This window comes from Aspergillus bombycis (genome assembly GCF_001792695.1).
Source record: "Aspergillus bombycis strain NRRL26010 chromosome Unknown contig00144, whole genome shotgun sequence".
NCBI classification, from domain to species: domain Eukaryota; kingdom Fungi; phylum Ascomycota; class Eurotiomycetes; order Eurotiales; family Aspergillaceae; genus Aspergillus; species Aspergillus bombycis.
The window spans coordinates 16,898-29,146 of NW_019170146.1; the positions used below are offsets into that span (position 1 = coordinate 16,898).

At 48.0% G+C, this 12,249-nt stretch overlaps 3 protein-coding genes across 3 annotated transcripts; 2 read left to right on the top strand and 1 right to left on the bottom strand.

Annotated features, from left to right (window-relative positions):
• Nucleotides 1-289: 289 nt before the first annotated feature.
• ABOM_011563 (DUF4129 domain-containing protein) lies at nt 290-1,522 on the top strand (the record flags this gene model as incomplete). The annotated part of the gene is made up of 1 exon (XM_022538691.1): nt 290-1,522. The coding sequence occupies one exon, from the start codon at nt 290-292 to the stop codon at nt 1,520-1,522; it is 1,233 nt and encodes a 410-aa protein (XP_022384150.1).
• Nucleotides 1,523-1,896: 374 nt separating this feature from the next.
• On the top strand, nt 1,897-2,811 carry ABOM_011564 (sucrase/ferredoxin-like domain-containing protein; the record flags this gene model as incomplete). The annotated part of the gene is made up of 2 exons (XM_022538692.1): nt 1,897-2,250; nt 2,311-2,811. The coding sequence occupies 2 exons, from the start codon at nt 1,897-1,899 to the stop codon at nt 2,809-2,811; spliced, it is 855 nt and encodes a 284-aa protein (XP_022384155.1).
• Nucleotides 2,812-8,290: 5,479 nt separating this feature from the next.
• ABOM_011565 (putative C2H2 finger domain protein) lies at nt 8,291-9,322 on the bottom strand (the record flags this gene model as incomplete). Its single annotated transcript, XM_022538693.1, has 3 exons — nt 8,291-8,810; nt 8,867-9,195; nt 9,269-9,322. The coding sequence occupies 3 exons, from the start codon at nt 9,320-9,322 to the stop codon at nt 8,291-8,293; spliced, it is 903 nt and encodes a 300-aa protein (XP_022384156.1).
• Nucleotides 9,323-12,249: the final 2,927 nt, after the last annotated feature.

The following is a 12,249-nucleotide window of genomic DNA, read 5'->3' on the forward strand; positions in this document are numbered from 1 at the left end:
ATAGATTTATAGTTAGTATTTTATGAACAGAGGTCACGGCATATGTCAAGCCCATGTCATTCTTTCTCTCCCTCCCATATCAAATTGGCGATGCTTTTTGAGCTTCACGTACGGAGTGGAAGTATAAGGCTCCCCGTGGCCCCTTAATTTGGTTGGACTCCGTCTTGCACGTGACCCCCCTCTCGGTCGGCCACAGCGACCCCAGTTGAAGTACTTCCTTTCATGATCATGGACGGTCGGGGCAGCGACGAGCTCAGGCTGCGATGCGCAATATGATGCGCTCGATATTATGGCCTGGAATCTCTATCGCATCCTCAATTACACTATCTTTATCGTTCTCTCTATCGTCCTCTTCTGTCTTATAGTGCTGACCCCAGCCGACGCGATCTACCAGTGCTACGTAACCTCGCGACTCACGAATATCTTTATCATTAGTGGTGGCTACATCGTGACTTTTATATTAGCGGCGCTGATATACGCAACGCGGATCTATACCAATCGCAGCGCCTTAGCAGGAATCCCCAAAGCATGGATCCCAATAGAGAAGGAGGATGTCGGAAAGAGTGTGAGACGACTGGTGGTTGAAGGGCTTGCTCGCAGCGCTATTGTTGCTTATCAAGCTAGGCCAAGGGACACAGCTGCAGATGGCGATACCTTTGCCGACTACCCCATGCTTTTGATAGACCACGACCGCCCCCCGTGGGGCCTTGTAGCACACCCCGGATGGTCTTCTCCTGCATCCCCCGATTTGCCCGACCTGCCGTACCGAACGGTCATCCAAGAACTTCCGAACCTGATAGAAGCTAAAGCGGTCTCTCTCGCTCCCCCTGACCCCTTTTTGACAGCGACTCGCTCGTTTGACCCCTCGTCCCCTGGTGCTGAACAATCCATCCCGGACACACGAGTGGTAGACATCTTACGGCGACCGGTGTCGATGGGTCTGAGGGAATATTTGCAACACCTTACTAGCTTGGACGTCATCAAACCGCCCGAGATTGGAGCAGAGTTCATCGCACTATACGAACGCGCGCGGTTCTCGCCGCACGAGCTTCACGAGGCGGAGTTTCGGGATCTGATGCAAATATTTGCTGGGTTGCTAAGGGGGATGAAGTCGCTTGATATGCACATTATGGACGATATTTACGCCGAAAGCTCCCACGGCGATAGCGAGTCTATCATTGGACCTTCGGACGAGGAAGGGGAGACTGATACGATGGACTTCCGCGATGATAGTGAGGCATTCTCGCGAGGCCGGAGCAACAGTTTACAACCTTCTAATGCATCGACGTGGGAAGGCCGTTCCACCTACACTACTGCATCAGGAACGCAGAACCATAGGTCCCCTGTTTGGTCGAGAAACGTGGACCGGCATCGGCTGGCGACGCCCCGAACGCCATCAATACGATCGCTTAGGCGGGTACAGTCGAATGCATCGGGAAGTTCGGCAGGGAGCGTCATTCGTTTGGTAGATACCCATGGGCCATCTGATTTGCCCTACGCGATTAATTTTAATAGAACGTGAAAGTTTTTGGGATAGCCCAATTGGATTACAAGAATGAAACCGTACTTTCCTTTTATTGAAAATGAAAAGAGAGAAACAACACAAATCAATGTATAATGTATACCGTTAGCCTCGTCTTTCTCCCGGTGCTATGAATAATAGTTACTAATATCTCCAGTTCCATGCGAATGACCTGATCTGGAGAGAAGATTGATAATGGCCAACCAATCAGGCCAGGCGCTATTGGCAGCCTAACGGTGCAGATCGGAAAGGATTCCGTCCTTGGCGTTGGTGATTGATAAGATCTACTTTTCCAAAATGGCAACTGTGTCACGCCCAGCTTTGATTTTTTCTTTCCCCTCCCCCCTTCTTTTCCCCATATCTTCCCCCACACAATGCAGGCTCTCTGGCGACGCGGCACATCTCTCTTCTCAACACCATCCGGGTCCCCCAAAGACTCCGGGGCTGCTGAAGACTTCCGAACAGCTTCAAGCCCCGACAAGCTATTCACCAAGGTCGACCCCGCCATTGACGGAGAAGAATGTCTCCACGACTGCGCTTCATGTACCGTTCGGTACCCGGCTAAGTTCGATGTGGACCAGGAAGATACCCTGTACGGAAACGTCAACGGATGGTCGACACACCTGCTCGTCGCGACCGGGAAAACAGACTGGGTACGTGATGTAGCGGACGAACAGGGCAGTGTGATGGAAGCGATTGAGAAGGGGGGGCTGGAGCCCAGTAACGGGGTAAGTCTCGATCGGCTACTACCATTTGAACCTAATATGTAGTATAATACTAATGAGCAGCAATATCAGAACTTGAAGCTATCGGCCTCCAACATGCCCGTTCCGGATGAATACCACCACCACGACTCAGGAAAACAACCAACAACTGTCCTGCTCCTACCCAGCTTCACCATCATCGACCACGTCACGCCAGCCCTGGCCCCTGACCTGATCAAGTACATTGTCAATCCCGCGCCCACGACCACTACGCCCCTGGGGGCTGTCCCGGAGCCGGTATCCGCACCCACATCAGAGGACCAACCACAACAGCCACCCATCTCAGACCTCCTATCGCAGACACCCCTCCGCTCGCGTCCCTGTCCCCACGCCGCGGTGATCCTTCTCTGTTCCCAGCGCACGCGGGACGCCCGCTGCGGCCAGTCTGCGCCGCTTCTCCGCAAAGAATTCGAGCGCCACTTGCGCCCGCTAGGATTGTACCGCGATCTTGATGACGGGCGACCCGGCGGTGTCGGCATCTACTTCATCAGCCACGTTGGGGGTCACAAGTATCTGCGAATGTGATTGTGTACCGCCGTCGCGATTTTGAGTGGTACCGCAAGCAGGACAGTGAAGAGGAGACATCAGCGGAGGGAGAAGAAGGTGCGGCGCAGGGTATCTGGCTGGCGCGCGTTCGTCCAGAGGACTGTGAGAATATTGTCCGGTATACAGTGTTGAAGGGGAAGGTGGTAAAGCCGGAGCAGATTAGGGGAGGCTTTGATCGGGAACGGGGGGTGATGAGTTGGTAATTTCGTTGGTAATTTCGTTGGCTTTGGTTTTGGCTGGTGGACTTCCAGTACAGTATATATATACACCGGGTTATGAGTATGGATATAAACATGTGATGCTAGATGTACGGTATATGAATAGAGTTATGTATTCATTTAGCGGGGAGTCAGTTCATGGAGGTATGCCATTCGATATTGTAAACTGTTGTGAATCAGTACAAATGATCTCGATAAAGAGATTATGTACTTATTGCGCTGCATATACTTCAGTACAATGTTACCCTGACTACGAACGTTAGCATTCTAGGATAAGTAAATAGAGCCAAGGAATCATCACACCGAAGTCATTTATCCCGGAGCACCCAAGGCGACGATGACACTAGAGAAAGCCCTGGTATAACCAAATCCCTTTCAGTCGCAGTCTTAGCCAATGGGGCAAATGAACCTTCACTCAATCAAAAACAAAAGTTCCGTTTAGTGAAAGAACAACCATCATTGGATCCCTCATACCCATGAGAAACAGCTCCTGACAATGTGCATTATCCCTGAAATGATGAATAAAGTAGAGGGATCCCAGGAAAACCAGATCGACAATCACCACAGAAGCTAAACAGACGCGCCAGGAGACAAAGGACAGGGAAAGGGCTTGTAAGAACAGAAAACTAGACGTTGTCCTTTCTTTTTGATCAGATAGTTCAATACCTGAGTCACAAGCATGGATCTCCAAGGCCCATAGTATGTAATTTGTATCTGGTCTTTAGAATATATATGGCTTGGTTTGCTAGGAATCTGTCCATGTATCGTAGTGTAGCTGTTATGCGTTTATCGCGATTCGTTTTCAGTTGGAGGGCCATCATGTACCGATCGCAATAGTCGCCATGTCGGGAGTACCCTAGTTCTCCATGCCTATTGGGCAATTCCTGTTCGACGACTATGACAAGCAGAGACATGGGGCAGGCAACGGATCAACGGAGATTCTCGGTGTTATGTTCGTATGAAATGAAGTGGAAATCGAGATTCGTTAATCCGCTAAAACCTAACGAAGTCTAGACACAAGATGTCAGTCCATCGAGTTGTTTGCTTTAGAAACTAAACGAGGTGCCGGCCCTTGACCCATTGCCTGGTACAGATTATACCCGCTTGAATCTAGACGTGTTACTATCTGGATAATCCCTCCCTATGCCATCCCGTTCGCGAAGGGTCCAAGACTCATACGAGATGATAGAACGACATGCTAGTGCCACCCTCCGGAGTCGTGGTATAATTATTTACCTGCCACATCAGGAAAATGGTCCATGGCAAGCCGCATCGTCCATAAAAGCGATGCGGCGGAGACTAGTATTTGAGTCTGTCATCCACAAGTATGCCATTGACATTCGCCCCAGAATGTATAATGCTTTCGTTTAAAATTTCCCGAAGTAGTATAGTGATCGTTCGGGTTCTTTGAATAGATGTACTCCGTAGTACTTCATGTTAGTCAGGGACTGAATCTCCATGTGCCTACAAATAATGGGGCTTTATGGATAGATATGCGCATGTTGGACATTGATCTTAGGAATTTCTATTCGAGGCAGAGAATCCGGCGTATCGGAATGGATAACTACCGAGGATGAAGATTAATGAGCAAAGATGATGAACACGAGAGGACCAAGAGAAATGACTAATACTTCCTTTTTGATTGGCCAGTTGTTCGCACCTTCTTACCTAAGACCAAGTGTCAATCCTCCCAAAATTATCCCAATCTAGAAAGTGTGGCAGGTGTGGACATGGACGGGTGTGCTGTACAGATTCAAAGTCGTAGAACATCGAACTAGGCTCACCTAGGGTAGTACTACTAAATTAGTCCCAAGAACGCTGGAATACTACGGCACTGGTACGCCGTACGTAAAGGATCCACTCCCGGAGATACCAGGAGAAACAGCAATAACAACAACAACAACCCCTTTGAAGGCTTTGCCTTTGCACTCCAGTGGGCCCTCCATTATTGGTCGGGAGACACGAACTGGTTGGGTTCTTGACCCACTTTGTCGGTGTTGATCTTCCATTTCATTTCCAGCCCACAGAGGGAAATAGAAATGAAACTTGGACGACAATGACTATCCACGGATGGTGTGAGTCTAGCATGTAGGCCATTATTGTCCATGGTCGTTTCCACTAGACTGGGAAAAGCAACAGTTGTTTCGGTGTGCTTGACTGACTGTATCATATTGGAAGCTTTTGACCCATGAGAGAGTTTATTCCGGTCAACCTTATTGGATTCTTCCATGCGTATGGATGTTGAAGTTGATTTGTGATGTATTCGTTGCATCTCGGTGACTTCCATTGGTTGACGACCCATATCTCATGTGGTAGGTAGCATGCACTACACATACACCCGTATACCAATATGCTTCTCTTATATAGGTACGACATGCTACTGGAAAAAATCACGGTCAGCTTAACATAGATGCGTATGCTCTCTGCACACCCACACCCACACCCACACAGACACAATCAGACTTCACCCCAGAGAGAGGAAGACACCGCCACCAGCCCCACAGCTAAAATGAGCCGCTAATTCCCCGATGGGCAGCATTCTGGCTGGTTTCCCGCGCGTCTGTCAATGGATTTGGTGCTCCACTGTCTGATAGACTGGTCTAGATAGGGAGATCATCCGGATGCTCGTCGTTAGTGACACCGAAAGAAGAATAGGATCTGATTCTCTTTAGACTGTCAAACTGGACTGCAGACGGGAGGTTGAAAATATTGTTCGTTATGCTCTCTGTGTCAGTGGGGGAAATAGTATAGTTGTTGGGAATTGATAACATGCTCGCGCTGGTTTTAAAGTCTGGGAGGTATAGTATATCCATGTCTTGATATACTTCAAAGACAGAATCAATGGCTGATCCATCCCCCGGTGAACCCTGACTGTATGATACAGCCCCGTACAGTACATCCCAAACGAAGACCGTGGGAGGCAAAAAAAAAGGCAACCAAACATGAACCACCCGCAGTATGCATTCCATGGGGCGAAAAGTCCCAATGAGGAAGCAACTACAGGTGGTTAGGGAATTTTCTACGGGCGTCCAAACTGTTGGGAAACCTTACCATTCCAGTAGGGAACGTCAAATTCAGAATAGGTAAGTGATGATGTTGGTACCATGGAACAGGGTGGATTATGCGAGGGTTCCCTTGAAGTCTATTCTGCACCGGCCACTGTATGTCCTGTCCTCTCGTCGTAGATGGTAGTCGTAGTAGTGGTACGGTTTCTACCTCAAACTCCTTGGTCCAAGCTCCTTGGCTACTTGTTTTCTTTTCTTGAGGAGAAAATATGATATGACCAGTGACCCTTTCTTGGTCACTTAGCTACCCCTGAGTACCATGCGCGGGAGACGGATTGTGTTGCTCCGTGGAAACCCGGGAATTCGTGCGAACGGGTTTGTATACTATCTTTTCTGTGGGTTTGGTGATGTTTCGGTTCGGGAGGGTGGTATGGGGACCCTTGTATTCGACATAGATCACTTTCGTGTTCGGATAAACCATGTCCGAGAGAGAGAGAGAGAGAGTGTGTGTGTGTGTGTGCATCTGGAGTATAGATTCACCATACGGAGTAGACTGCGTCCATATCTACTTGGGAAAGTCTGTATTGTATCGTGTTGTACCCACGGATAAGTAATCCACGGCGGATTATCAAAAGCAGGGTGAAAGAGTAGATGTATCAACCCCGCAGTCGACACGCCAAGGTTGAGGGCATAAGCCTAACAAAGGCATTCATCTTGTGATGACCAGGGATTCTTGTCGTCGTCGTCATCCAATGCACTCATGGCTGCTAGATCCCGGTGTAATCCCCGATAGCTAGTGGGTTAGTGTGCTATTAGCTGCTTCATCTCGGTACCAAAGCTCAACTACGGAGTACTAAAAGGAGGATATCGGGACCAGCGACTTAGTGCAGGGACTAAGTGGCCCCGACTCAAGTCGGAGGTGTTGTTCTGCTGTAACAGATGGAGACCTCTCTGTCCTCGGTAATTTCGCAGGGACTCACTAACGAAACCTGACCCGCCTTAGTCATCTCCCCTGATCGAATGAGTGGGTAGAGCCGGACCAAAATAGTAGTTAGAAGGTGGAATAGCCGCTCGGAAACCAAGGTTCCTGCCTCGGAACCTTTATCCATGATGATCTGATTGCTCGCTTTCTGACGGTTGCCCCCCTAGTATTTTCCAGGGATGGTTCTATACATTCTGTAGTTGTGGCCTGACCAAAGGGAAAACCGGTTAACGGTGCAGGTATGTAGGGTCGATCGTTCTTCGACATGCAGGTGGCGGTGGCATCGAATAGTGTGTTGTTCAAGAAGTTTGACGGCCTTTCGTCCAGGAGCACTAGCTCGCGCTAGTTCTATACATGTCAAGATGTTCGGAGACCTGAATGGACCTGCCTTCACACGCTATCTGAGTGGAGTCACCGACCGTTCCGACTGTCGATCCTTGGCTGACGTTGGCAGCGAATGGGACTAACTGAGCGAGTATCGGATTACTATCAGTCATCCCAATAAAATGAAACCCCCACTAGCCACTGACTGGTAGGAATTTACTTCTGTATCGTGCTTCAGGCTTCAGGCTTCAGCACGTTTGGTCGATAGTTAGTTAGCTGGTACTGGTAGTTGGGTGTAAAAGGGCAAAGCACGCAATGGCAGGTGGGGTTCCCGACTGCTGCCTTAGGCACATATCAGATCCTCGTCCAGAAGAGAGAGTTCTCGAATTAGTTAGACCTCAGTAAATACACCCAGACCCATCTCCATCTCCGCCGACAAGGGGCGAAATCTCCAGGTCCTGTTCACATCAAAATTGATAATGTAGACTAACACGTATCACAAAGATTGCCAAGAGATCATCTTAGGTATTAAGTATCACAAACGCCTCACCCTAGCCTTTTAAACAGGGGGAATCAATCCAAAAAGTCGCAGAGGCTGCAAGGAATGGAAGCAGAAACAAGCAGTGATATCATCGGTCACAAGAATTGTAGCACAAAAAGAGAAGGAAACAAAAAGAAATATAGCAGAAAATCAACGCGTATATGGGAAAATGAATTGAACAAGCTGGCCAAGTCGAAACGCTCGTAAGTCTGTCGTTATAGGCATCACACGATACAGTTAGTATGATGGTTCCCAATCTGGAACACTATCAAAGTACACCGAGAAGTTCTGCTGGTCTCATCTTGGTGATCTCCCAAGGGGTTGAGCACGATGGCCGCAAAAGAGGCTAGTGGTTACGTTGGTGGCTTGAACGTCCCCATAGTACTATTTAGCCCACTCCCAAGAAGCCCCAGTCGGTTCCCTCGGGTTGGTTAAGAATGCGTGTCTGGTGTTGCTTGTATTGAAAATTATGTGGATAGGTGACCATCAGCGGGTGGCCTTCCACAGCGGGAACACCGGGAAAGGGTTGCTGGAATTCCGGGGGAATACTGTACCCCTGACGGCTTGGGTCGTACCGTTGTTGCATGAGTTGCATGTATTGCTGTTGCGCTTGATGCACATCGACGGGTGACGTTACCGGTACACTTTGAGTTACAATCGGCGGCGCATCTTGCACAGGAACAGGCGTCATTGGGAGACTCGGTGGTGGATAGAAATCATGGGATGGAGTTTGCGCGTGGGGGTAGTAAGGCTGTTGAGCAAGGAGATATTGATCGTTTGGAGCTGAGGCGGGGACGGGTGTCTGGTAGGAATGTTCGGAAGTCGCATCCTCGGATGGAGGGCGAGTTACTGTGCCGGGAGGGTGTGAACGGTGCTGGTGCTTAGTGAGTGTCGTTTTACGACAAAAGCTATATGGAGTTATTAGCGCTCGTGCTATTTTGAACGGGGCAAGATGAGATTCTACCTTCGTTCGCAAGTTGGCTCCTGACAGATATACGGCCGCTTTCCCGTGTGAATCCTCCGGTGGCGGGCTAAACTTGAGGACTGTGCCGCGTCAGCATTTCTCTCATAGTCAAACAGGAGTTTAAGGTTAAGACGTACGTCGGAAAATGCTTTGTGGCATCCTTCATGATCACAAACATGGGGTTTCTCCCCAGTATGCGTACGCGAATGGACAGTCAACGCACTTCGTTGAATAAAGCTCTTGTTGCAATCTTTCACTGTACAGTGGTAAGGCCGTTCGTTGGTATGTATGCGATAATGTCGGCAAAGGTCCGACTTGCGATTGAACGACTACTTATATCAGTACGATCGGGTCACTATTTGCCAAAGGGAGGGACGGGAAGAGCTGGGAAAAAAAGAGTACCTTTCCACAATGCTCCCAGGAGCAGCTGAAGTCTCGTCCACTGCCGGGCGCCATAGCTGCAGCTGTCTGAGGCGTGGATAGTCAAGGCTATCTTCAGATGCGGGACAACCACTGATAGGGACAGCGGGGAGCGGACAGCGGTGGGGATACCGGGAGACAAGATGAACAAACCACGATAGATCTAAGTGGACAACAAGACAATTGAAGGTGGGTTATAGCACAAGAGGATCAAGCGGAAGGGGGAGCGTGTGAAATACAATCCAAATTCAAACGAGATCAAAGCATCGAAGGCGTTGAAATGAAATGAAATGCAAACGAATAACTACATAGACAACAACATAGGAGGGGGGCGGAAGGAAGATGGAGACGATGGAGTAGATAGATAAAAACAGCTTCTCGGGAGTGGAAAATTAGTGGATCGAAAAGCGAGACGGAAAGGGAGGCGTAAAAGAGAAAGAGAAAGACCGGGAGAGGAGTCAAATCTCGATTAAGTGGAGAGACTGTCACAGAAATTAAATCCGAGAAGGCATGCAGCAGCTTTTTTGATGACTGGGGGAGGTTCTGGCCAACGAGTCACAGGAAGGCCGATGGATCGAATTGGGAAAAGCAACCGCAGTCGCTGATTTGAGGCTGGAGCATAATACTTATAATAATAATAATAATTATAATAAATTGATTACTTATAAATAATAATATTATTATTATTATAAGTAGTCCCGGCAATATAGGAAGAAGTAGTAGTAAGTCGCACTAGAACCAACCCACTGGTAAGTTTGGTTTCCTGTACCTATTATCAAGGCAGGTAGGCAGAAGTACTTGAACATAGAAGAGGTCACGATAATAACGACGGTAATCACATATAGACTGGGAGACACCAGGGACACGGATCAGACAGACGACAGGAGAAAAGAGAGAAAATGAAAAAGGAAAAGGAAAAAAGGAAGAGAAAAAAAGGTAGAAAAAGCAAAAGGGAACTTTAGACAATCCTCAAAAAAATATGGTAAAATAATAATAATATCCACGATAATAAGCTGTCGGGATCGGTGGAGTCGTCCTGCGACGGTGATACAGACAAACGTTGGTCCTAAATGTCGTTCTAGTCCGGTATGGAGACAACGACTGGAAGAAGTAAAAACAAACTAGGAGATACCGAAGCCAAAGAAGCCGATGAAACGGGATTAAAATACAAGATGAGAACAGGAAATGAGGCAGTAACTCTCGGTCCTGAAAAGTAAAAATGGAAAGAAAAGAAGAGAGAAAAAGAAATAGGAGCTGACAGTATGGAAAATCTTAGGCTCTGGCGACCTCTCCTTTTTTTTTCGGTTTTCCCTTTGTTTTTTGCCTCATCCTTCCCTCTCGTGAATGAGATTTTCTGCGTTCTGTAATTTAAACGGCTGCATACTCCATGGATACGTACCTCGAGAATCCATGTCCCTACCTACGCTTCGTGTACACCTTTCGTACCGTACGGAGATACAAATTGAAAGAACTGTGAAAAGGATCAAAAGACAGAAAGAGCATGCTTCGATAGGATTGAGCCTAACGTCTTTTCAGGTCATTCACATATCAATATGGACTTGTTTTACAAAGCATTACCAGACATAAAAACGGACGAAGGAACAAGGCTAGACACCTCGGACGAGTATACTGTACATCAGTATATGCTTACAAATGTATGTACAATACACTGATCGAGAGGATTGATCCGATTATTAGAGACTACTACTACTACTACTACTGCCTAGAATAGTTAGTATGCTAGAGTAGCAATATAATCAGGATGTTGTTGTCTTTTTTTTGGATACTGTTGAAATACGATCGCTATTTCTAGGCATTCTCAAGGTACTAAGATTGCTAAGAACGAAGAAAACCCTTTCGGAAGTAGTACTACATATTACTCCGTAGAATTAGATGCCTACTATAAAAACAAAAGGAAAAGAAAGGTGAAAGGGGAAAAAAGAAAAAAAAAAAAGAAGTAAAGAAAAAAGAAAAGAAAATGACAGGCAGGCATTTGTCTGGGTCTGGCTTGTCGATAACGACTGGGGTATGGACTAGTCTGAGGTTTGTTGCCCACCGACTGAACACTCTTCCGCTCATGATTATTTGGAGAGGGGAACGGAGAGCCCCACTCCAGCTGCCTGTGCCTTGGGCTCTAGATTAGAGGCTTGGCCAATCATTGCCGACTGGGCGTACAGCCTTTTCCTTGGAAAAATTTCCGCTAGCTATGGATGGTTTAGTATCCTGCATGGTGGGATCCCACATTATTGATGCTACAGTACTAATCGGTATTATTTACGCACTCTCAGACTTCTTGGTCCTCATGGGAAGTCCCAGTGGTGGGCGTGTAGAAGGGAAACGCCCCAGGGTTAGGGTATTGGCAGATGGTTAGTAGTACTAGTACTCTATCCTATAGTAGTTCAAAGTTATGGGCGCCTTATCAGGAAAGCTTCCGGAGCCGGGCGACCGATAGCCGTGGGTATAAATTATGGAGGTGAGCTATAAAAGGGTTTTGGCTCCCCCCCTTCTCCTCCCCTAGACTCTAGTACGGTAGTACTCCGTAGTACTACAAGTCCTCGGCACCCCTAACTCAAAAGGAAATTCTAATCTCATGCCCCATCTTTTACAGGGGCTATTTTTCGGGTGTACCAGGTTACTACCCGTCGGTGTTCTCCCCTAAGGTTGGGTTACCCAGTACTACCCTCTCTTTAGGAGCTTCCGGTTGTACCACCCACGGAGAATTCAAGTATGATTGGGTTACGGGCTAGCTAGCAGAAACTAATTTAGGCCCAGAGTTTTCCCGTATTACGATTACGATCGCCACCACTAGGGTACGGACGGTTGACAAGCGCCTGTCAGAGCCCAGTGGAAGCGACGGACTGAGGCAGACCCTGGTACATACCTATAGTAGGCAAACGACCTGGTACATAGGAGGGCGTCGACAGGACGGTGGGCGAATTAGATGAGGAGAGCCCAGAAAACAG